Source organism: Seriola lalandi, unplaced genomic scaffold (assembly GCF_002814215.2).
Source record: "Seriola lalandi dorsalis isolate HSWRI2012SDOR001 ecotype SW California unplaced genomic scaffold, Sedor1 jcf7180002054896, whole genome shotgun sequence".
NCBI lineage: Eukaryota > Metazoa > Chordata > Actinopteri > Carangiformes > Carangidae > Seriola > Seriola lalandi.
Genome location: NW_019525448.1, coordinates 302638 through 328185, shown reverse-complemented (window position 1 = coordinate 328185; position 25548 = coordinate 302638). Strand labels below are relative to the sequence as shown.

Below are 25548 nucleotides of genomic sequence, written 5' to 3'. Positions count from 1 at the left end.
AACCCCCCCCCCCCCCCCCCCCCACAGAAAACAGCCTCTATCAAGGTCTCCAAAGGTGCAACCACATGAGTTTCACGTTCATTCCATAGGATTTCCTTGTCACCTAGTGGACCCCCTCTCACTTGCTGTGAATGTGATAGACCAAACACTTTTTTGGTTTTGGTTTTGGTGCTTTAGGACTGAGTTCAACACTATTTAAAGCACTATTGCAGAAAGACCGCAAGATCTGGTAAAATGATTTTGTACCCACAGCACACAAAGACATCATTGATTCTTTAAATGGAGCTGCAGTGCACTTTGTGTTGTTCGGTGTCTTTGCCTGAAGGATGAAGGAAGACAATGCTACAGATGTTACTTTTTTTGATGACATCTAGACATTTTGGTGATTTTTTTTTTATTTTTTATTACTTTTAACCACATGCACTGTTTTTAGCTCAGCAAATATGCTGGAAATGGATTTCTCAATTTCAGTGCACAGTCGGGAAGATTCAGTTACGTAACCTTGTTACTGGCGAAAAGTATAATAAGTCACACCTAAATAGTTGTAGATACTGTTGTAACAGCATCTCCATACCTACAAGAATGCAAGTATGAGATGTTTCTATTGTAGAAAAAGTAATATCTAAACAGCTCTTTTGGTGGGAATCTGTTCCAAGGACATGGAGTTGAGGGTACTTAGAGGAAAATGTGATAACAGAAGAGGCTGTGGATAGAGCACCACTGAAAATGTTTAGTAACATATCAGCAGGAAATGTCTGAAGTGTGTCATGCAGAACGATTTTGAGTTCATGTCTAATTTTGAGGCAGACTTTTTTAGCATGAAATGTCACATAAGTCTCATGCGACTGGCACAAATGAGAGCAGTGAGGGAAAAACAGGAACAAGTAAAATAGAAAACATCTGGTTTTCAATGTGCACTCTGATTTGAAGTCACATCACTTGCTCACAGGATAAAGCCTGTCACAGTCTGACTTTGTGCTGCCACTCTGTCTCTGTACAGACATGTAGAGTTCCAGAAATCTCTTCAAATATATTCATAGCTTTACCATATAATATTTTATATATTATAACATGTCAAATTAAATTACTTCTGCTAGTTTATACAGCATTTGTTATCTCTGCTAAAGCACAGTATGAAACAGTTTATGCCCCACCGGTCATTATAGACAGACATTAACTATGGACTCAGATGACGGTACAATATTTGCACAACATCTCCTCCATATTCCGCGGATGCAGATGATTTTATGAAAATGCACATGCTGCAAATTGATAACCCATACAAGGAGTTCTCTGCACAACACAATCAATGCACTGTTTTTGTATGGAAAAGTATAACATTGTCATAGAGGGGTGGGTTTGTTATTTCATTATTGTTTTTTCAACAACTGACAACTTTTTGTTGGGTTATTATTGTACATATTTCCCTCAGTCAGTCGTACTTTTGGCCAAATTTCCATGTGCAATCAAATATAAATCACAGCTTTCATTCCCTGTGGTGCCAACAACAGTAGGCATGGAAAAATATACATTTGGCAGATGGTCAAATTAAAGCAGACAGTTAAAGCATATGTTTTTTATAATAACTTTGAAAAAAAAAACCAAAAATAACAAGACACCGATTGTTATCAAGCTGAATGCCAGACAACCTTCATACTGTAAATATATCATTAACTTCTGTTTATCTTCACAGGCTGAAAGACACAAAATTATTTCTCATCTGGGGCAAAATCTAGCCTGAGGAGAAGTTTACTTTGAATCTACTTGGAATACTTCTTTTTTTTTTTAATGCAAAATGAACATTCAGAAGGCAGCATTGTTTTTATGTTGGAGGCTTCTGTGCATGGACATCTGTCTAAGCCAGAAAGACTGCACAGGCGTGGACTGCCCTGTTCTGCAGAACTGCTTTGAAACTGTTCTAGAGAACGGTGCCTGTTGTCCCAGCTGTACACAGAAGGGCTGCACCTGTGAGGGTTACCAGTACTACGACTGCATCCAAGCGGGCTTCCGGGAAGGGAAAGTCCCAGAGGGGGAGTCATACTTTGTGGATTTCGGAAGCACCGAATGCTCCTGTCCCCAGGGAGGAGGGAAAATAAGCTGTCATTTTATTCCGTGCCCTGAAATTTCCCCCAACTGCATTGAAATTTTACAGCCTGCAGATGGATGCACTCAATGTAGGCGAATAGGCTGTACCCATGGCAGCAAGAAATACGAGGCGGGACACTCCTTTCAGCTAGACCAGTGCCAGGTTTGCCATTGTCCCAAAGAGGGTGGAAGGTTAATGTGTTCACCTATTCCTGGCTGTGACCTTCGTAGTGTTAATAAGCCCACGTGGGTAACGACCATTGAAAACAACAACCCTTTGAGAGACATTACCAGCCGTCATGACAACCAACAAATGAGTCCCGTGGAGCCATTTTCCAAGCTGGCAGTGGGAAACACTCTACCACTGTATAAGCAGGACCCACCCAGTTTTGGCACAGAGGATTATGACTATACGCTGGCAGAGCCGACGTCTTCAACAATCCAAGATCTGGCCCAACCGCTGGAATCTACTACAGTACCACCAACCTACCCAGAGTCAAGCTCCACTTCCTTCAGCTCCCTTGATGAGAGGAGACATGAGCTGAAAGAAACACAAAAAAGCCCAAATCCAGTGAGGAGCGGCGAGGATGAGGTCACACATAACATCGATCCAACCACTACAGGGACTCAGAGTGAAAAATCAGCATTGCTAACAACCACAACCACACAGAAAGTGGCCACAGAGAACCACAGGCCACCACCACAGGAAAGTGGAGAAAGGAGCATTACACATAACAGTGACAGAAACAGAGTGGTACAGGACTCTTTAAGAGACACAGCATACACTACCCATGCCACCAAGGCAGGCAGGCACTTTGGCCACCACAAACGCAGCCAAGGCAGTCGCACCGCAAATCATGGCGGCTCCCCCTCTGTCAGTCATAAGGGACAAGAAAAAGTCCCAGTGGAACACAGGCAGACGCTCGGTAAAGAGGAGCAGGGTTTGTATCCCACAGTCCAGCTCAGGCCCACCAACAGAGCCCCAGTCAGGGTGAGAGAGGATGGCGAGCAGCCTCAAAGACAGCCCCAGACCCTCAACAACTACCAGGCTCAGGATGTGGAGGGAGACACAGAAGGTGAGTTTGCATATTTTTGAAAAGTTTTACATAATACTGACCTTTTATGATTCGCAGCATCTGAACTCTTCTTGTTGAATAAAAAAAGACTGAAAGTGGTTGAATTTGAAGGAAATAAGAAAAATGTTTTGATTCATTCGATGCTTACATCAAAGTACATCACAATGTGACGATTTATAGGTTCGTGATGGCCTGTGTTGGCCTGTTACATTTTCAGAGGACATCTTCCTTTTCCTCCTCTCACATCCTGTCCTTTGAGAAGGAATTCATAATCACTCCATTCAAGCTGGCTCTGGACCAGGAAAAACAATTGTCCATGGAAAGTCTGTTTTCCCTAGATAGCATTTATCTACCTTATTCAGAGGAGAAAAGAACCATACTTAGTGTATGTTCATTGTCGTGCATTCAGGTTGAGAAAATGTTATATTCATTTCTCCAGAGGTTGGTAAATAGCAAGTTATAGTAAACCCGGTTCCATTCTTTCATTATTATGCTTCTAATATATCTAATAAATCCGGAAAGAGGAGCTGAAATTGCAAATTCTCTCCCTACTTTCTTCCGGTGAGAGGACTTGGGTTGTGCCTCCTGTGTATGTCCTTCATGTGATTATCATGAAGCATGTTCTCAAACAGATCATCCCATGTCACGGCGTATAGGCCAATGTACTGCAGGCTGTGGGATAGAAAGCAGACAGTGAAGTGATTACCAGGGTACCCAGAAGATGAGTTACACTGCGGAGGAAGATATGAGAAAATACACCATGTCTTATTCCAAAATGTGAAGTCACATACTGTACATACAAGAAATAATAATAAAAAAGAATCTTCTTAATCTCATACAATGCTATATAATAATCCAAAGTTCTGTTGCTTTAGCTTTAACAAATAATGTAATTTTATTCAGTTCCATAAGTGCTACTGATTAACAAAGTTCCTGCCGAGGAAAACCTGATTAGATCATAATTTCCCCGTACTTTATAGCCCTATGGCGCGGGGTAGTCTCACTTTATTTCCTCGGATGTAAGTGAACTAAATTATTGAATGGGTGAAATTTATTAGCCTTGTCATTTCATCCTCGTAACCACTCCAGTGACTGAATTACTAAAGAAATAGGTTGGGGATTCTGAGAACTCTGTCTTATTAGTGGTGTTTTGTCCAGCAGACCACAATCTGGGGGTGTGTGGTTAACGTACTTTACAACACCATGATTTTTGTTGAGACCTGTCAGGACTTTTCTTTCCTTTCAGCACCTGGCCTCCATAGGTATGTATAGTATATGCAGAACGCATATGTGAGGTGTCTCCATGGGAGTGAGTTTCAGAGGTACCTGTCAAGTTAATTTACCAGCATAAAGTCGGAGGATGTAGGTTAGAAACTGATTTGTTGCTGTTTGCAATGAAACCTTTTCATTAGGGAAGACTACAGACTCAGGTCAGGTCTGGGCAAAATGTGAGCGAGTATAGAAACTCTTATTTATTCAAGGAAAAAACAGATATTTGCTTTGACAGACGTCCTCAAAGGTTTTCCACACCAGCCATAAATGCATTACGATGAAGTCCAGCTAGCTATTCAATTGTAAATTATAGCTTCATGGTAGAGAGTTTGAGCAGGATGGGTTTTTCTCCAGGGATAAGGAGCTTGAACTAACTGGTCCAGCTGCTCAGTTTATAGGATGGAATGGCACTGTGAGGGTTCACTGGTCAAGGTCGTTGGACAAAATGAAGATCTGCAAAGCACTGACATGTTATAGCACAGACAGGAAAGCCCCAGCTGATAAGGGCCCGTGACTGATGCCTTTTATCAATGCCATTAGCTGAGTATGCCAAAGAGAGGAAGAGAGAAAGCATGAATAACAAGCACACAACTATTTTTCACTGAATATAAATGGGTTCCCTTTGCTGTGCAACAGAGCCCAAGATAAATGTTTTTTTTCTTTCAGTCAATAACTCCCTCTCATTTGCCCTCTCTCTTTCAAACCAGACGTGTGTGTGTGTGTGTGTGTGTGTGTGTGTGTCTGTGCACTCAGAAGGGGGATGGGATTGTTTAGGCTTTCTGATGCTGGGCTAGACCTGGTATAGGATTTCTTGGGGGTTGTACCTGTGAGCAGCATAATACCCATGTGATGAATGAGACCACTGTTGTGGCTTGATTGCCAGACGCTACTCACTGCTCCCTCATGAGCCGGTGTGATTACCCGTCTCCCATGAGGCTACTGGTTTCCAAATCTTCTTAGTAATCACCTCATCTGAAGCACACCTCCACACATGCTCCTCTCAGTAACCCCCCCCCCCCACCACCACCACCCTTCCTACTTTACCAAACACCAACCATAATGTCCAACTAAACTTCGATGAATGTTAGATAGGGATGAGTTGATATGACACATGGCTGAAACATAATTATCATCACAGCTCTGTCACAACATGCTGCACATGGGAGCGGGTTGACCAGATGTATAATTTTCCCTAGGATGAAAAAGGAGGGTGAATTCCAGAGCTAGGGCCATGTGAGAGTTCACTCCTACTATACCACTACTGTGAAGATCAGTATGAAGACCGTAGCCCACTCTGGTTAATCTAGGGTGCCTTCCAGGTCATATCTAGGAAATTTGGCATATCACCCATCCGCAACTTGTCTGTACTGAAAAACCACCCGATCCACACGTCACTCGTTCTTATAAATAATAAAAAAAAATATATCACCAACACCAGATGCAGGAAACCAGTCATAAAAGAGACCCACTGTGTAAGTAGAGACATATTGGTGATAAATTGTAACACAATAACAGATTTGCCTCTTTCTCTCATCTACATCTGTCATTAGCATACGGGCAAAGTGTAGCTGTATTCAGATGTTTTCATACTTACGATACGATACGATACAAACAGTCACTCTTGTTCTCTCCTCTAAATATGAAATACAGTAAACCTTTCTTATGAAATATTGGATGTTGATATAATGATTTCTAATGCAAAAAAAAAAGAAAAAAGTTTCTTCTAATGGGACTTGTAAAACTTGCCAATTAGGTAATATTGTTCCTCTGTGTTATTTTAGTTCACCAGGTCCAAAGTCAGGATTTGGACGGATTTCCTCTGGCAAGCAATGACTGAATTTCCTGTGTTCTGGTGTATGAGCAAACCTTGGAATATATAAGGAGTAATAAGGCAAAGGGATACAGGTTCAAATTACAGGACTGTGGAGAGTGCAGTAAGTGGCCAGAGGCATGCAGTGGAATATACATTAACCAGTTTAATATATAAAAAGGGGGCCTCTAATGCAGACGTTGTATTGCAGACAACTTTATAAAACCTGGTGAGGAGGTGGTTGTTTGGGTGTGTGCGGCATCTTAAGGTAACACAAAAGCTATAACTTGCCATAATTCAATGCAGCATTAGTGACAAGTCCTAACAGGGTGTGTTTTAGTCTCTCATTCAGGCTATCCAACCACAACGAGGTATAATTGGATTGGAGGTTACTATTTAAAACCATCAAAGACTGAGGCAAGCCTTCGAGGCAGTTAAGACAACTGAGGGAGATTAAGACAAAAGTTGTCAATAATTGAAACCTGAATTGGCTGTTCTGGATATGAAGTCATGGTGATAGCAGGAGAGCCCTCCCTGTTATGTCACAGCCAGCTGTTCTTGGACAGTGATTATTTGTTTCAGAGGACACGATATCTCTGCAAGTCCTCATGTTGAAGGTGAGAAGAACACTGTGTCGCTCCCTCCCACACTTAACACACACACACACACACACACACACACACACACACAAATATTCACAAACACAAACATTCTTTTTAAGCTTTCAGCATCAATCATCTGACATGTTCAACCACACAAGCTTGTGTGTTATTCAACATTGTTGGTCCTGTCCTCTGCAGCCCACCTGTATTGTAAATCACTGCCAAGTCTGCAAAAGAAAAGGCACATGAGTCTTGATAAGTGGCAGCGCGCTGCTTTATGACACCTCCAGACATGTCGAGAGTTGCCCTTTTTGGTTGTTGTTCTAGCTCCATATTTTCAGAGGGTGTGATGTCACCACTTTTGGATTTGGACAAGAGCTAAGCATCTGGTGTTAATGCTAGTCTAATGGGCAGATATAATGACAGGTCTGGAAGAGAGAGATGCTCCTCAGCCACTTTTTCAAGTGCGTATTTTAGATCCCACATTGTGCAAGCACAATAAATCAACATGGCTAATTATTGCACAGCTGAATGGGACAAGTTGCTGTATGGGCTTAATTAGAAGGTGAATCAGAGAGACAGGAAGAGAACTGGTTAGACTCAGACGGCCTATAACTTAGCCGAAATGGTTTATCATTGTTTTCATCCTCAGTATTTAGGTGAAACATAGTCTCCCTCTCAAGGATTTCATTCGCTAAATCCTTTGTAAACACGGTCATGAGCTGTATGTATTTTAACTCTGTATACATCCCACGTTGTGGATAGACAAATGGAGCAAATCTGTGTAATCTTCAACTGATTCCACCTGGAGAAAATGAATAGGAAGCAAAAGAATGAGGATGAATAATTATGCTCTCTGTCTTTTAATATACATTCACTCAGGTTCAAAGAGACTTGTTTAACTGCGCAGCTGGCACAGATACCGTAACTATGTATCAAAGAGCCATTGTGCCTTTCAAGGTTTAGATTTTTCTAATTTCTAAGCCTTTAAATTATGCACACCGCTCTTGTCACTTGCTCTGTTCTGAGTAATTGCGTTGATCTCGATATGTATAGGTAAGTGAAAGAGAAGTATTTCGACAAAAATATAGTGAATGTGGAGGTTAAAATGCGAGAATGACCTTTGGCGCTCTCAGACACTCTCTATGCTGAGCTTCATCTATTTAGAAGTCCAATAAGATTTTTGCTCAGTCTTTCCTCTGTGTGACCTCCACCTTCACTCAAGGCTCACACCGGCTAACTTGATACACTTTAATGTCCGCTTCCACAGTAGGACAACTGAACACCGACAACGGTCATACATCACGCCACCGCCTTACTTCATATCACTCTGCCAATCTTAACCATCGCTTACAAACAGGCAAAGTGGATAATGCAGTTTCAAATCTAAATTAAGGAACAAAATACATTATATATGTGCTGTCTCTGTGCTGTAGTTACTATTACTTCAATTATTCCAGTTCTCTCATTAAACCTGAGGTAATGAACAAAGTAAATCTTTATAAAAATAAATCCCATCTTACACTGGCGACGTGGCTCTAACCTTTAGGATGAATTCATATGATATTTAGTACATTCGTTCATGGTCCCCACATGATGAAGCCTACTGACTTTCCCATGAGTCTCACTTGTACTTTGTGTTCATTAGCAAATGTTAGCAAGCGAACACACTAAACTCAGTTGGTAAACAAGGTCAACATTACCTGCTAAACAGAAGCATGATAGAATTGTTATCGTGAGCATGTTGACATCAGTAAAGTCCAGACCTACTGCCAGGGTTGTAGATTCTTAGTCTTGCTATCATTTGTTTTCTTTTCTGTCAAGCTTTCTATCTTTTCTGTCACTTTTCATCTGTGCTACAGCTGGAAACACCATATGTCAACAGCAGACCTCATTATTTTAAGTAAATGAATAATTCCAGTGGTGCGCAGTGTAATCACATAAAACAGCAGAAATAACAAAATAACTAAAAATCTGGTTCTAATTGGATAAGATAAGATAAGAAGGTAAAACATTCAGCCGACAGTTAACAAATAGTTTTTTTGTGTGGATCCAGACTGAAGAATATTTTGTCATGTGTGGTGTGACTTACTGGGAAGTCATGGATGTCATGAGTTGTGTCTTCTACTGTGGCGCAGGAGCCACAAATCAAAGCTGGAATGCACTGCCCTGTTATTGAAGGACACGTGTATACACGTATATATTTTCCCTGTAAACGGCATAATGTGTTTTTGCTCTGTCTGCTCCCTGACCCACTTTGAAATGAAGTGCTAATGTGTGATTCTTTCACTCTGCTCCAGCTCTGATTAGCCAGAATGTAACAAAAAAAGGCCAATTTTGGTCTGAAGGTAATTTTTTATAGATTCTTGGGTTTCATACTCCTCCCTGCCAATGAAAGTGAGAGCAGGGTCAAGGAGTCTGAAAAGAAAAACACAGATTGTACTTGCTATTCTCAGCATGTATTCACCAAAACCAGCTCTAAGTCTGTTTCTATGAGACAAGTGTTCAGCAAAAGATGAGGTTCAGTTGCACTTCAAATATCCTGTAACCAGATTTTACAGCATCTCAGTAATGAGATTCTCAGATCATATGTGGTCACCATCCTGCTCCAGCTGAATTCACACTGGAACCCTTCTTTCATGTGATTCCTCTGAAGCGCTGGCTGCACTGAGTGGGATAAATCTGGATATGGGTGTTTGGGTTTCATTACAGTATCTGCCAAGGATCTGGTGAAGACCTGCTGTGAGACAGGGGAGAAATGGGCTGCAGTTAATGGTCACTGCAACAACATGGAGCCACCCACCAGAGATAGGCGCTCCATCTGCTGGTAAGGACATCATGAAACACCCATTCGTGTTATTTATCTTAATTCTTATAATTTAATGCAACACACTGTAAATCAGCTTTAATGGTCCTGGACTTAACAAAAAGGTGGATTTGAAGAAACATTAGTACATTGACATTATTATACAGATTTTCCTTCTAATTAAATTTGTAGAAACTTGAAAACACAGTGCAGTCAGCTCTGTAGCAGCACTCATGGGAAGAATAGTCAGCCTGCTCGTTGTTGGAGGGCCACAGTTGCAGTCCAAACACTTCTGCACTCCTTTCTAACATATCCCTTTCTCTGCCAGGACTGCCCAACAACAGTGCTGTCTCGGTTTCCTGAGAGAAAGCCGGTGCCTGGCTGGAATTAATGCCGCTAGAGCAGGAAGTATGTGTGAAGAGGATGCCAGCGATAAATGTGGAATTGATTCCTACAAGGCAAGTATCTGTGACAAGATACCACGGCAAAGTGCGAAACAGAGTTCACTGGGTTTACAGTCCAACTTAATGACATTGTAAATTTTCTAATTAAGCCTAATACAGTCTGAATTAGCGATTGGAAATTATATTAGTCACTGTCCGATTGAAAACATGTGTGGATGGTATTAGTCTGTAGCCAGTAAGAGCCCCTCTGTAGTGTTTGAGCAAGTTTATTTTTGGTATCTCCTCTGAGGATTATTGCTGTGGTGCCAAGTCCCTGTTACTTAATTACATTATTTAATTTTAGACAAAATGATTTAAGCCCAATTACAAATGAAGATTCCCTCAGTTCTAAATCCTCACTGTCTTCAAAGCAGACCTCTGCAATTAGATTTGTCAGAGGTCAGTTGTTTGGCCTCTCTGAAATTGTGGAAACGCAGACTGATAATTGATGCTGTAAAACAGTAGCAGTGGCAGACGGGAGATTTTTATTGCAGTCAGTGGGAGTCAAATCATGTTGACTGCGTAACTCTTATTATGTTCGTCTTGATTTCCCAAATCCACTCATTTGCCATCTGACCTGTGTGTTGAAGGATACTTACTCACCTACTCAGAGGCCCTTGAGCAGCACAGGGGCCATTATTGACTCTGTGCTGCAGTACAGCTCTTAAATATCGGCTTTCACCACCTTTCTGTAGAATCCCTGTAGATTTAGTAACATTATGCCATCTACAGCCACGCTACATCACATCGGCCATTACTTGAGTTTTATGTTTCTCCATGCCCCGTGCACTCTCAGGGGTGATCTCGCTGAGAGTTACAGGGAAACAGAGTGAGAGTCTGTGAGCAAGGGGACAGTTGCCCTACATTAAGATTTGTAACTATCAAAGCTGCCACCACACTGCCATGCTAGTGGCTCTGTGAGGCTGTTTAGACACAGCAATGCTTTCAGCTAGGTTTGCTAACACGCTCACAATGACATGTGGATGTTTAGCGAGTAATGTTTGCCATATTCTCCATATTAGTTTAGCGTGTTAGCGTGCCAACATTTGCTAATAAACAGTAAATGCAACAAATAGCTCAGAATGATACCATATTATTGGACAAATAAAAATTTTGACCTAATGATGGAGTTGGATGAAAAATCATGAGATCACTTAAATTTTTTAACATTACTCCTGAGGGAAACATGAATGGAGCATGAATTTCATGGAAATTCATCCAATAATAGCTGAGATTTCACTCAAAACCTCAAAAGTCAATCTCATGGTGGTGCCAGAGGAAAATTGAGCGAATCATCCAAGTCGTTAGGATTCATCATCTGGGAACCATATGTCTCTGCAAAGTTTTTGCCAGTCTGTCTAGTAGATGTTATTTCACTGCGTGGGTTCAACTCAGTTTCACAGAAATCCATCCAATAGTGAGTCTTTTACTAAAAGGCAATGTCAACCTCACGGTGGCACTAGAGGAAAACAAGGGGATCACTTAAGTCAGCAAGTTTCATCCTCTCCAGACGAAAATTTCATAGCAATCCATGCTGAGATATTTCAGTCTGGACCAAAGTGAGGAACCGACCGACAAGTTTGCCATCCAGAGCCATGTCGCAAGTACAGCAGAGAAAAACAGACAAAAAAAACTTGCATATCGTAAAACTGCGGGTATTGTTTTTGAAAGTGAAATGTATTAAAGTATAGCATCTACTGTATAGATGTATATGATCCATGATTACACGTATTGAGACTGACTGTGTGACCTGCAGGAGTGCTGTGGCTGCTGTTCAATGGGGCTGCAGTTCCGCAGTGAGGGGCATCACTGCGAAGCCCACCACTACCTGGGCTACCACTGCAGACACGTCTTTCTAAACTGCTGCAAGGGGGAGGAGGGTTTGGCTGGGAGCCAAGACGGCTGGCACTCTGTCAGAGAGAGGCCCGCCCTTGACTCCAGTCCACCACCAAAAAAAGGTATTGTCAACAAATACTCTCACACTCAAATACACACTCTTCAAACGCATGTTTCATGCCAAGGGAGGGGATGTTTGGTGGGCGAATGTAATACACACTGGTGCACTGCCAGGGAAAAGGACTGATTTAAACCAAAGGCGATCAATTTTCTTTATACTAGCTAGTTAAAAGGAAGCATTGTAGCAAGATCCCTGAAAAATAGTGCACCTCATGGGTCGCACAGAACAATGTATAATTGCCCAGTTCACCTCTGTACTGCAGTTCTAAGAAATCTAATCCCTGCCTGCCTGTCTGGAGTTGGATTTACATCTGTTTTGGTAAGCCACTCTGTAGTTAGAAGTACTCTTGTTCTGATTCGGTCTGGCTGCTATAAGGTGAAAAACTGATCAGCCATGTAGTCATGGGTGATCTGGTGCCTTGCATTAGGATTTTTTTCTACTTTTATGGCTGCTCAGTCAAATTAAACACTGCTGCAGATGAAACATCGGAAACACAGAAGGACATCTTTTGGTAACACACATTGTTACTTGTATTGATGCATTTTGTGCATCTTGTCATGCTGCACAATACTGTGTATTTTTGCAAGAGGCCGTCGAGGGAAGGGAGTTGCGCACTTGTTTAGGATATGAATGATGTGGTATGTGGCAGCGGTTGATGCTGTGTACTTATCTCTGTAAAAATAAACATTACAATAAAAACAAACGAGAAAAGAAACCCTCCTTATCGTTGTGGCCATTGTGTCCTCCTTGTAATTATTACACGTAAAATGTGTTTCCCTTCAGGGACATTGATAAAACTATTTTAAGCTTTTTATGCAGTTATTCACATCATTATACAGTTTCATTGCCTGTGAGAACATCAGCCACTCTCTCCATGTGCTGTAGTATCTGACAGCCCGTACCCTAAAGAGGCCTTCTCCATTGGTGAAGAGAGGGATGGGGAGAACGCAGTGGAGGGTCCCGTGGAGGTGGAGGACATGGATGAGTGTCTGATATACGAGGGCAAGATCTGCCACCACAGATGTGTCAACACGCCAGGCTCTTACCGGTGCGAGTGCTTCACTGGATACGTGCTGCAAGAGGACGCTTTCTCTTGTGCGCAAGGTAAAGTGGAGACCACCAATCTTATTTTGTCACACGGAGCCAGATAGATATTTCCAGAGATGCCAGTAGACAGGAAAGCGACTCTCTGTGCCATTTGCTCTTTGAAATGTGATTTACAGTCTGCATTCCTGTCAGGACGACCCCATTTGTCCTAATTTGTCTACACATTTTACAGTGTATGATTTTCCTGGTCTCTTTTAGTTCCTTCCTGTCTGCAAGGCCTGATGCTGCCTAATAATAGTTATTCTAATCAGAAACTAACATCCCTTTCCTGGACTGGCAGCAATGCTCAACTAATCAATAATTCTGTTGTTGTCAAAAAGCGTTTCATCCTGAGGAGAAATCACTGAAAATCGTTCTTTATACAAACTGAACCCTGAAGGTTTGCTCAGATGTGTTGTCAGGTAATGCTGTGTGACTTTTCTGCAGTGTACCAGACTTTAATCAACAGTGGCTTTCACCAACACCAGCCTGTCTCAACAGGATACTAATGTCAGAGCACTCAGCAAATTACAGTGATGGGATGGGGCTCACTAATAAAACCAAATGTTTGTCTGCAGGCTGTGCTTTTTCCTGTCTCACCTTCACTGCTATTACCGAGTTTCATCTGTAGCTACGAGACCTTCTATCATTGGATGAAGATGCAGGAATTGCACAAGGTTTAAGTCTCTAACTAAGACCGCAGTAGGTGGAGAGGTGGAATTCTGGATAGCACTGTAATTCGTCGCTCCTGTGATGAGATTATTCATGTTTCTGCAGAGACGGTGGACGAGGAGAACAGACTGAAGGAAGATGACAGAGCGGCGGTGGATCCCACCGCGCCCCTTCCGCCCCCCTCCCAGCCCACTGCCCCAGTCAACCCCTGTGAAGGTTTGAAACATACATCTTAATGAGGGGAGAGAGAGAGAGAGAGAGAGAGAGAGAGAGAGCTGCAGGGCTGACAGCTCCCAATGAGCACTTTCATTCACCCTCACAACTTAATCAGACAGCAGCATGCATCTTGATGTAGTCAAATATGTTTAGAGGAGAAGCCAGAACAGACTGCTGTAGATTGACATGTTATTATTTCAATCTCACCCTTTCCATGAAATGTAATTGTGCTGCAAATGTCAAACACAAGCAGCGAGATGGAATCAAAGGTTAGATTGTTTTCTGCATCAGCCACTACAGTTCCTCATATCATAATGTGTGCACGGTCACATTTTGTTTCTCTTGTTTGGTTTCCATGACACCAGGGTGGAGGTCCACCACACTGTGGGCCAAAAGTAGGAAATACAATATGACCAGGTCAGGGATCAACCTGGAAAAAGGAAATGAGCAAACGGCATTACAGCAAATAGTGTTCAGTCTCCCACGCAGAACCACAAAGCTCTCCTCTGTTTCACCCGACACACTGTTGTGTGGAGTAGTAGTACAGTATATTTCATTTGACCTCATTATAAACTATTATTTTCAGGAAACAGCCCCTGTGAGCAACAGTGCACCCCAGTGGGCGGAAGGCCGCAGTGCTCCTGCTTCTCAGGGTTCTCCCTCAGGGCTGATGGACACTCCTGTGAAGGTAAGGAACTAAAAACCTAGTTATAATGCAGAAAAAGATTTCTTACACAGACAATGTGGAAATTTTGTGCAATCATACGATGTGAGTAGTGCGGCTTGCCATTTCAGCCCTGGTTTCAGTTCTTTTTCAGCCACTGGAGTTTGGTTCCAGTTGAGGAGAGTTTCTTGGCAAGAATGCCTGTTACTGATTTGTCTCTCTGTCTCATCAGCGCCTCTAGATTTGCAGGGGAGATACAGCCCTAATCCCCTTCACTCTCAGCATCACACTGTGACACAGACAAAAAAAAAAAAAAAACATAAATGGGAGACGTTCGTTTCATCTTGCTCCTAAACAGACTTTCTACCAGAGGGATTATCCAAACTACCCATGCCCTATCACGATATATATCTCCCTGACTGCATACCATATATATATATATATATATATATATATATATATATATACCCTTTATTTTCATGCGTACTCAGAATGGCTGTGGGCTGTGTGTTTTATCATGAGGCTGATCAACTACTGCTCTATGTGTCTAAGCTGTCTGCCTAGGGATATACTATATCTTAAAGTTAAGCCATAACCGCTGGTCTGTCTCCTGCTTGACAGTAGCAAACGGTGGCAGTGACACAGAGAGCAGCTCAGCGTGGTGACAAATTTCTCACAGTGTGAATGTTGTACCCGGCGGCCTTGCCCCTAATCTCTCTCCCAAAGGAGGGTCTGACCTGTCTCCTTAATCTGCTTCCCACTGCTGACTGTTATACACACTCCATGGATCAGCTGACAGCATCTTTTGTACCTCTCCTTGTCTGCTTTTTCTAAACCTCCTCATCCAGCGTCTTCTTCTGCACATTTTACTCTTTCTTCTCAATGACACATTTGTCTTTTCTTATACTTCTTTTCTTTTTTCTTTAAACATCTAGATGTAAATGAGTGTTTGTCCGCGCACGCCTGCCAGTTGAATGAGCGCTGTGTGAATACTGCAGGGAGTTACATCTGTCAGAGACAGATCACCTGTCCCCCGGGGTACCAGATCAACAACGACATTTGTGAAGGTACGCCACAGCTTATCAGCATTAAGCAGCATCAAAGTGTTCACTTCCACCCACAGTGAATATGTTGTAAATACCAGCAGGAGAGCATTTGTATTACTGCATGTTCACAATGTGAGGAAAGACACATTGTTCAGGCAAACAATCACTTTTACCACCTTTTTAAAATTTTTACATCCAGTTATTATGTAATTTCACACAGACAGGAGGGAATAATTGGAAATATGACTCCAGAGAGCTATTTCCATTTAGTCCCAGTATGAAGAGCTGCCTGGCTTGTCTTAGGGGGTGGTGCCCGACTTTCAGATGCAATAGTAAACCTCCCAATATGTCTCATTATTTCCATGCACCATAAGCTGTTCCTGTGCAGAGGTCTCGTTCGTACAGCAGCAGCGGTGTTCAGGAAGAAGCACCCCCCTAAGATGAGTTTTAGATGTGCTGTAATGTGCTGTTTGCCGCTGCAGATGGGTTTCTGCAGGCTCGGCCAAGGAGACTCGGCTAATCTTCAGCTCCTTGTGAACTTAAAGAATGTTCAATCAGGCAAAACGAGGATTTAACAAGAAAGTATGTTTAGCGGTAGGCCTCCCAAACAGCTGCCACTTCAGGCTGTCGGCATAAGTGGTGAGAGAAAAAACATCTTTGTGCCGTGCTACCTATTTTCTATTCATGGCTTACTAAGAGACTGTAATGAAACTCTCCTTTTGCCTCCTCTCACAAATGAAACAAAGTTACTGCACAGGGGAAAACTGAATTGTGTTCCTCTCCCCTGTCTAAACAGAATGACTCAATTAAGACAATTGCATCAGTGCATCAGTACTCACTGTAACTGAGTGTTTTAGAGAAGCTTTAAAGATCTGATCACTTCTTCTGTCATAGTTCAGTCAAACCAGGATGCACAGAAGTCATACTACCAAAATCAGTGCAACCTACTCTTTCCAGTAGTAGAAGGTTATTTAAATACAATCCAATTATTTGTCTGCACATGCAAAGTTACAATACCAACAAGAACTGCTAGTGGTAAATGCAGCATGATTTTCGTGCAAATTTGCCAGTTGGCTCAGGTAAAGCCTACAGCTTACTCAGTGAATCATGGCAGCATTACACTTCCTGTTTACATCATCCAAAGCACAATGGGAATCAAAAACAAACAACAACAAAAAAAAAAAAAAAACCCACCAAAAAAAACATGATTGACAGAATCAATATCAATGAGCTTTTTTTATGATTTTCATAATCAGTGAGAGAACTTTGGACAAGGATTCAAAGCTATATGACTGTAAATATAGGGTAAAAAACAGCCAAGGATTCAAGGGGTTAAATTCTCCCACACAGTAAGTTAACTCTGTGACCTCTCTAGGTTCCTTGAGCTCATTGCCTTCACCGGGAGGTCACTGTTATTCTCTCGCACATTTATCCTGTGTCCTGGCTTTTCTCTCTCTGTCTCCCTCAGTGTCAGGCTCACTCAGCTCTTGTGGACTCTGCCAGGCTTGTGTCAGGAGCAAGATGCTCAATCACTATCTGCTGTTTAGAGACCTACCCCATATCCGCAGGGCTCCCTGCCAGGGCTGGTTTAGGCCTCCATACAATAATTATAGTGGTGAAATCCTGCAGACCTGCTTGAAAACAGAAGATACTGATGCATTATGCACATACACACATACACACACACACACATATGCACCACCCTCCAGCTTCGGTTCATACTATGGCAACAGATGTGGAAGGCTGATTGACGGGAGGTAAATCCCTTAGCAGACAGGTGTTCAAGGACTCTGGGGGGGAATATACTGGAATGTTCGCTTGCACACTGCACAGGAAGACTGCTGCATGTGACTTCTGCTGGTTTGAGTCATTAATCTGACTGAAATAATAGACTGTCATTCAGGCCATTCTTTTGTAACAGGCGTGATTAGCACAGATAAGATTCCTACGTTGTAATACAATTCTTTCACGCTTGATTAACCTCTAGAGTACTGAGAGGGAGAGCTTCACCACAGATGAGCAGCAAGGAAAAGTGAGCACCTGTACAATCTGCCGTTGAACCACAGTGCCACCTAGTGGTGAAACGTGGCTTTACACGCCTGCGTCTTGCAGCACACACTGAGTTAACATGTGGTAGATTCTTAGACTGAAAATAATTATGTTTGATTTGTGCTTTATTTGCACTTAATTTCTTCCTCGGTCCGCATCAGCTCATTTATTTATCTTCTCCCTCAGATATCAATGAATGTGTGGAGGGGCGCCATAACTGCGGGCTTGACTTTGAGTGTGTGAATACCGCGGGCTCATTCAGGTGCAACCCCAAAGCTCAGTGTCCCGTGGGCTTTAACCAGGATGCACAGGGCAACTGTGTAGGTAAGGGAAATCACTTTCTTAATGAGGTGATTATATAATTATTGTCCCTTGCAGCACTGTTTTCAATGTTTAATAGTCTTGGGCAAGAGCCAGATGTATTGATGTGTTCACTCAGTGATTACATCTTGTTTTCTCACTGAAATTGTGCTGATAGAAGCAATAATTAAATCATTAGGTGATAGTCTGGAATTAAAAACAAGTCACAGTGTTAGTGTGTGTCACTTTGTAAAAGTTAAATATTATAGAACAAGCAAGTAAGGGTGTATTATTCAGTTAAATTAATTTCAATACAACTATTCATCGCTGCCACCTAGATGTGTACGTGTGTGTGTGTACAACAACTACACACACAACAGATGGGAAAGAAAAACAAATATTGTTAATCACAAAATTAAAAATATTCAAAGGCTAAAAACCTAAAAGAATCTATCTGGAACTGGTAATAGAAAACAGTCTAAAAGGATTGGACCAAGTATAAACAGTCTAAAACCCTACAGTGGTAGTGAGGCCATGCCAAAGCATAAAAGCATAAAAACAGGTGTGTTTTGCATTACAGTCAATATGATTCTTGTTTTAGAGATTCCCTATCTTGTTCCCAAACACAGATGAGTGAACCAGGACAGACACACAAACAACAAAATTTCCCCACAGGTGAATCAGAGACTGTGTAGACATCATGGTCATACAGCGTGCAGGTGAATCAGCGGGGCTGCAGTGACAGAGGGGTTAAATGCCACACAGACAGGAGATCAGAGAGGTTGCTGTAAGGGGCTGCAGAGGGGTGGATAAAAGCCGATCCTCCGTCCTCCTCCAGTACAAACTGATGCTGTGGAATTAGCCCCCAGGGGCAGGAACTGGGGCATGTCGAGGCAGCCGACGCCACTGTAAAAGGAGTGTAAAAGAAATGCTCTGAGAAATGAGAAAATGGGGAAAATGTCAGATACCCACACACACACACACAACAACAAAGTTATCCAGGGGAATGCATCTGTGTGATGTGTGTTTGCTTTGATATGTGTGGCAAAAGAGCTGCCCTCTGGTCTCTCGTGCCCTGCCTTTGAGCCTTTGGGTCTTCCCTGTTCTTCTATCTTTCCTCACCTTTATCTCACCACCTCTCCTTCTCTCTGAACCAGACATTGATGAGTGTGGTGCTTTGGCCCAGCCATGTAGTCCGGGATTTAACTGCATCAACACAGCAGGATCCTACATGTGCCAGAGGAAGATAATATGTAGCCGTGGCTATCACGCCAGCCCTGATGGATCCCGATGTATCGGTAAGTTTTGAAGTTGGTACACGAGGAGCGTGGAATCAGATTTGATACACAGACTGTAGGAGATTGTCAGCAGCAAATCTGATGCTGGCAAGAGACGTGTGAGTTGATTTTTGCTCATGCACTTACATAAAAATAAAAAAATTAAATAATCAAAGAATAATATTACTTTTCTTTTGTATTTCTTAATGATTAAATAATATAATAATATACAGGAGATTTATAAGCTCAGAACTGATAACAAAAATTACATCCATGATTGATGCTGCTTGAGTTTCCTGAATCTCATCATTGTCTCTTTACCGTTCTCGTGTGTCTTGTAGATGTGGATGAGTGTCAGAGCAGTCTGCATCGATGTGGAGCGGGACAGCTGTGCCACAATCTGCCTGGTTCCTATCGCTGTGAATGTCAGACGGGCTATCAGTATGATTCATTCAGGAGGATGTGTGTAGGTATGTTGGCCATCACGCACACATCATCATCATCATCATCATCATCAGAAGTACACATGCTAAGTTTTAAAAGAAGGAAAAAAAGGAGCTTTTTATGTTCTTCCTCTTCCTCGCTCATACTGTGCTCCCCTTCCCTTCCTCTCGCCCTTCATCTCATTTCTCACTCTTACTGTAAAGCTAACCCTCTTCTTTGTCTGCCTCCTCTGCTGCTCCTCTGCTGCTCCTCTTTATTATTCTGTGGTGGGAGATCTGCTGCTGTTTCTCAGCCTCTGCTGCCGCCACTGGTCTACTGATCACGTCTGCTGCTGCAGAGAACTCTGTTCTGCCCCTGCTACTGCTCCCTCTGTTTGTGATTCACTGTGTTGTGACTCTCATAATAATGGACTCTGCCCAAGTGTTTAGACTATCAGCAGGCAGCTGGTCCCCTCACACTACACTCTTCGTCGACATGCGCACGAACATGCACAGGCATGCACACGTACACAGTCGTGTGCAAACCTGCACATCCTTGGCTACACGTGCACTTGCACACATGGGTGCAAACACACAAATGCAATACACACTTTCAGAGGTATGATGACTCTGCTTCTTCCTCTCAGATGTGAACGAGTGTTGGCGCTACCCAAGTCGTCTGTGTGCTCAGACCTGTGAGAACACCCCAGGCTCCTATGAATGCTCATGTACCTCTGGCTTCCGCTTATCCGGCGATGGCAAGAACTGTGAAGGTGTGTGTGTGTGTGTGTGTTAATGTCTGCCTGTGTGGGTGTGTGTGCATCTATGTGAGCGTGTTGACGCATGTCGTTGTATGTTTTTGTGAATTTGTGTGTGAAAATATGCCTGTGTGTGTGTGTGTGTGTGTGTGTGTGTGTGTGTGTGTGTGTTTGTTGGTGAACCAGGGTTGTGTGTGTGCATGAACAGTGCAGGTTCCTCGACTGATATTAAAGCTGGCCACTGTAAAGCATATTGCTGAGGATGGATGGTTGTTAGAGGTATTACTGTATTATACTGTGTATCATGCCATGCCTTCAAGCACGAACCAGTAAAAACATAATTGGCTTAATAACAACATCTTGTTTATATGTTCGGTTAAAACCACTGGAGATCCTTTGATCAAGTGAATTGTGACAGTAATGAGCTCTAACCTCTAATCTCCAGATGTGAATGAGTGTTTGGCCAGCCCATGCAGTCAGGAGTGTGCCAACATCTATGGTTCCTACCAGTGCTACTGCAGACAGGGCTACTACCTCAGGGAGGATGGGCACACCTGTGAAGGTGCGGTGCGCTCTATTACACATCAGAAGCACCACGTTTATACCGCGCTTATGTTTGGACAAGTTTCTGAATCGGTTTCTCATGTTTTACGTCCTCCCTGTCACCCAGACATCGACGAGTGTTCCCAGAGCATCGGCCACCTCTGCACCTATAAGTGTGTGAACGTTCCTGGCAGTTACCGGTGTGCTTGTCCTGAATATGGCTACACCATGTCTCCAAACGGACGATCTTGCAAAGGTGAACCCCTCCCTTCAAAGAAACCAAACAAGAAAATCATACATGCACACTCAGTTACTTTATTGGGAATGTGCCTCAATGAGTTCTGCTCTGAAATAGATTTTTAAAATGGCTCTACACCCATTTCACTCACATAGAGTGCATAGTAGTGGTTATGCTCAGATAATTATAATTGGTACTTTTACAGTGGCTCAGTAATTACACAGTCTATAAAACTTTATTGGCCTAAAAATCTTGTCTCACTAATTTGCATTTTTTACTAGAGCAGTTCTGTTCCCCACAAGGACGACTTTTTGTCCTACATGTTTCAGCAATGAGGCTTTTCCTCAAAGTTCAACTGTCCTGTGTCAAACACACACATTTCCTCCTCCCCAGGCACTAAACCAGCTACTTGTGTATAACTGTGTGTTTTAGATATCGACGAGTGTGCCACAGGGGCCCATAACTGCTCCCTAGCTGAGACGTGCTATAACATCCAAGGAGGGTACCGCTGCCTTTCCCTCAGCTGTCCCCCCAACTACCGCAAAGTGTCCGACACGTAAGCCGGACATCGGTCGAACACCCACACCAGTGATACCTCACTGATTTGACAAAAAGGAAGATCTGATTTCTGACCTTCCCTGTGTCCCTTTTAGGCGCTGTGAGCGGATCAGCTGTCCCAACTACCTGGAGTGTCAAAACTCTCCTCTGAGAATCACCTACTACTACCTCAGCTTCCAGTCCAACATCGTCATCCCTGCTCAGATCTTCCGCATCGGGCCCTCCCCCGCCTACTCCGGGGACAACGTCATCGTCAGCATCACGCAGGGAAATGAGGAAAACTACTTCAGCACCAGGAAGCTGAACGCCTACACGGGTGCTGTGTACTTGCACCGGCAGGTTGAGGGTCCAAGAGATTTCCTAATTAATGTGGAGATGAAGCTCTGGAGACAGGGGACGTTTACTACTTTCCAGGCCAAGATCTACGTCTTCATCACAGTCAACTCGCTCTAACAGCTGGAGCTGATCTGTGGCCGCCATGGACCTTAACACAGCTCATGAGGACTTTTCATATCACTATGTCATAAGATATACCACTGTCTGTCGTGATTGGTTTGAGTAGTTAATCTTTCTTATGTCCGGCTGAATATTAAAACTTTGCTGCAAGAGTAGTAGAATGAAACTGTCTGATTCTGATACCTTGTCATTTCTTGTCATTTCACACTTGAATTGCAAATCTTGTCATTAATTTCCTTGGATGTGAAAACCCATTCCTTACTTTCAAGAATCCATTTACATTTGCATATAAAATAATACATATGGAGATACGAAAAGATCGAAGAGTTTCTGCTGGGGTTTTTAAAAAAATATATTTATCTTAGTTTTCTCCTGTTATCAGATGATGTGTAGTTTGATGACTATTGTGAAAGCAAAGGAAACTGTTTCGTAAGAGTTTCCATCAAAGTGCCTGAACGTGTTTGTCTCTTCTCTCCTGACCTGTACTGCTGTCTTTGTTGTGTCTTTGAGATATTTTAAAACCTAATTTAATGTTACTCTATGTGGTGTATTTTTATATCCCTGTAATCAGACACATTATAAATGGATGTATCATATTTTTTATGCTAGATTCATAAGCTTCTAAGTATTTTAGTCAAATTTATATACATAAATTTAAAAACACCACTTTGTTTTTGAGTATTGGCTAATTGTATTTATTAAGAGGAATATTGTTTGTGGAGGAGGAGTGTGAAGTGTGTGCTTTTGTTTTCTAATCATTCCTGAGCAATTTCCACTTGTCAAACCTGTCATGCACCAGTTCTTGCTCATACACTTATGGTGAACATTATTCCTCAATGAAGTTGGTAAAGTATATAATCCAATAATCCATTCTTGTCGGGACACGTCACACGGTAAATATCCGTGCCTATTTACATACCTCTTCACACCTTGCTCGTGAACTCACCATGAGCATCATCCATCAGCACGCAGCGGTTTGATGCTCGCACATTTTATGATGGACAATAAAAGCAATGATCATGTTGTGTTTGATACGAAATAAAATTCTTGTAGTCTTCTTATATTTATCTGTAAAGTCTTTTTGACTGCACAGTTGAACATTTACTGCAGTTTGCAACATAGAAAGAGTTACACTCCCACCTACAGGGTGAATGCAGCCCTGCACTCTAAAATGTTGGCTTTCCTCCAGGGCAGCAGAAGTGTCTTATACAACACAGCACTCTTTAAATCTCATGAGTGGAAAATGCACAAATTTCTCTTTCATAGTGAAGAAATTTAAATCGATTAAAGTATACAAATTTGACAAACAAATTAGATGATTCTCCTTTTTTTTATCATCTCCATTTTAAGCTATAACGTGACCTGCTGCCCCTGCTCAGAGTTCAGCGAACCTCCTGGACCTGCTGTAATCATCGGAAAGGGTGTGAGTGTCTCTGTGACAGCTGTATTAATGCATGTTGCACATCCAAACAGAGCTGCTCGCCAGTTTTCTGTTCTCTCGGATGAGTTATACTGTCAAAGGTCATTTCAACAAAAGAGACTGATTTCTATGATTTCTGCACTAATTTTAGTCCCTTACTCCTCGCTTGGTGACAGTGATAATAGTTGGTTAGTCCCAGAAACATCAAGGAAACAATCAATACAGCTCTCATCTGAGGCGTTCCTTCTGACATAACTCACAATAATAGCTATGTGTGTGTGACTGACTCGAGCTTTCGAACACACCCAGTGACTGAGATGCCACTCTTGGTATGTACAATATATAACGAGCCCTAGAGCTGTGATTGATGTCTCTTTCCCCTAATTAGCTTTATCTGCTCTTCAAGATTAGGTGGTGCTGTGTTTCAGGGACAGTGAATCACGCATCCCAGACAGGGGAAGATACACACATCTATTATGGGTTTAGGGACGGTGACAGGAAGTTTTGAAATGTCCTGGACTAAGGAAGAGGGACTGTAGTTATAGAAGAGACACACACAGTGCTGCAAAGTCACTGTGCTAAAGATCATCAGGTCTGCTGTATGGTCTCAGTGTTGTCCCAAATGTGATTGGTGACTTGTTTTAAAAATATCCACTGATAGCCATAAGTAAATTACATAAACTCTTTAAGAACCAGTGATATCAATGTTTTTAAAATCCTTTTATTAATGTCACTGTTATAGTATAATATGTTTGATCAGTTTATTGCAGTTTTATTGTATGTTTATTTTTTTTATTCAATTTCAATCTCCGTACTTTGACTTTGTAACTCACTTTGTAAACAAAGTTGAGTATTATTATTATCATTATTGCTAATGCTGCAGAATTTTAGGCATTAAATTCATTCATCATTCATCTTTGGCTGCAGGGGATCTGAGGGATGGTCTGGGAAAATCTGGGTTAGGAAAATGAATGGGGAATGCTCTACCTTCAGTCAGTAGTAAATGATGACATGCCCTTGAGCAAGGCACTCAAATCACGTTGCACCAGCAGAGATCCGCCTGGGTTGTTTTGTCCAATAGTTAGCATTATTTCAATTAATATTAGAATTAGGCTATTTCCCCAAACTTTGCAAACTGTTATAATTTAGCCAGTTATAAACTTTTGTGTTAGTATTTGTTACTGACTGTTAGTGAGAGTTTTAGTGTAAAGCTTGACTTGGTCAAAACTACCTACTGGTACTGGGTGAAGTCAAGCTTTGACCCAAACTAGATCAATGTTGTATAAAATGCTGCTCACCAGGGATCCAACCATGAACTGCAACATCACAGCTGTGGACCTCTGACCCCATTATCAATTTCCTGTCTTATTTTGTCTTTATGCTGTTTAACAAAGACATAAAATGCCCAAAAAATTATTTATAAAGCCCAGTATCACAAATTGGCCTCAAGGTGCTTTACAATCTGTAAAAAAAAAAAAAACCCTTTGTCCTTAATCCCTTTATCCTTACACGCCCAGTTTTTTCAGAATCAGGATAAATTCCTTTTATATCAGAAAAAATTTAAGAGACCTCAAGAAGAGCAACAGAGGAAGGATCAAGAAAGAAAGAAGTTCCAGAGAAAGGTGTAAACATTTAGGTCTTTACATTATCCTCACATATTGTTTCTGGAACGTGAGTTGGTTGTTGAATTTTTAAAATATATATTTGTTTTGTTTTAATCTCCATAAATAATCCCTTTCTCTGCCACGGTATTAGGAGGGTGACAGAAATCTCAAACTGACAAAAATCCTGG

The 25548-nt window shown here is 42.0% G+C and overlaps 1 protein-coding gene across 2 annotated transcripts in view; it reads left to right on the top strand.

Annotated features, from left to right (window-relative positions):
* Window positions 1–23397, top strand: part of LOC111672214 (fibulin-2-like) — a 25129-nt gene extending 1732 nt beyond the window's left edge. The window contains exons 2-17 of one of the 2 annotated variants that reach the window (XM_023429567.2): window positions 1694–3161; window positions 9558–9672; window positions 9980–10109; window positions 11851–12052; window positions 12937–13155; window positions 13915–14025; window positions 14612–14713; window positions 15625–15756; window positions 17971–18108; window positions 19242–19382; window positions 19703–19831; window positions 20431–20556; window positions 20987–21103; window positions 21212–21340; window positions 21755–21878; window positions 21976–23397. In XM_023429567.2, coding sequence (XP_023285335.1) covers window positions 1796–3161; window positions 9558–9672; window positions 9980–10109; window positions 11851–12052; window positions 12937–13155; window positions 13915–14025; window positions 14612–14713; window positions 15625–15756; window positions 17971–18108; window positions 19242–19382; window positions 19703–19831; window positions 20431–20556; window positions 20987–21103; window positions 21212–21340; window positions 21755–21878; window positions 21976–22333 — 3639 coding nt within the window. In that variant the 5' untranslated portion in view covers window positions 1694–1795 and the 3' untranslated portion in view covers window positions 22334–23397. The remainder of the gene's footprint in view (window positions 1–1693; window positions 3162–9557; window positions 9673–9979; window positions 10110–11850; window positions 12053–12936; window positions 13156–13914; window positions 14026–14611; window positions 14714–15624; window positions 15757–17970; window positions 18109–19241; window positions 19383–19702; window positions 19832–20430; window positions 20557–20986; window positions 21104–21211; window positions 21341–21754; window positions 21879–21975) is intronic. The other variant, XM_087180181.1, reaches the window with a different exon arrangement.
* Window positions 23398–25548: the final 2151 nt, after the last annotated feature.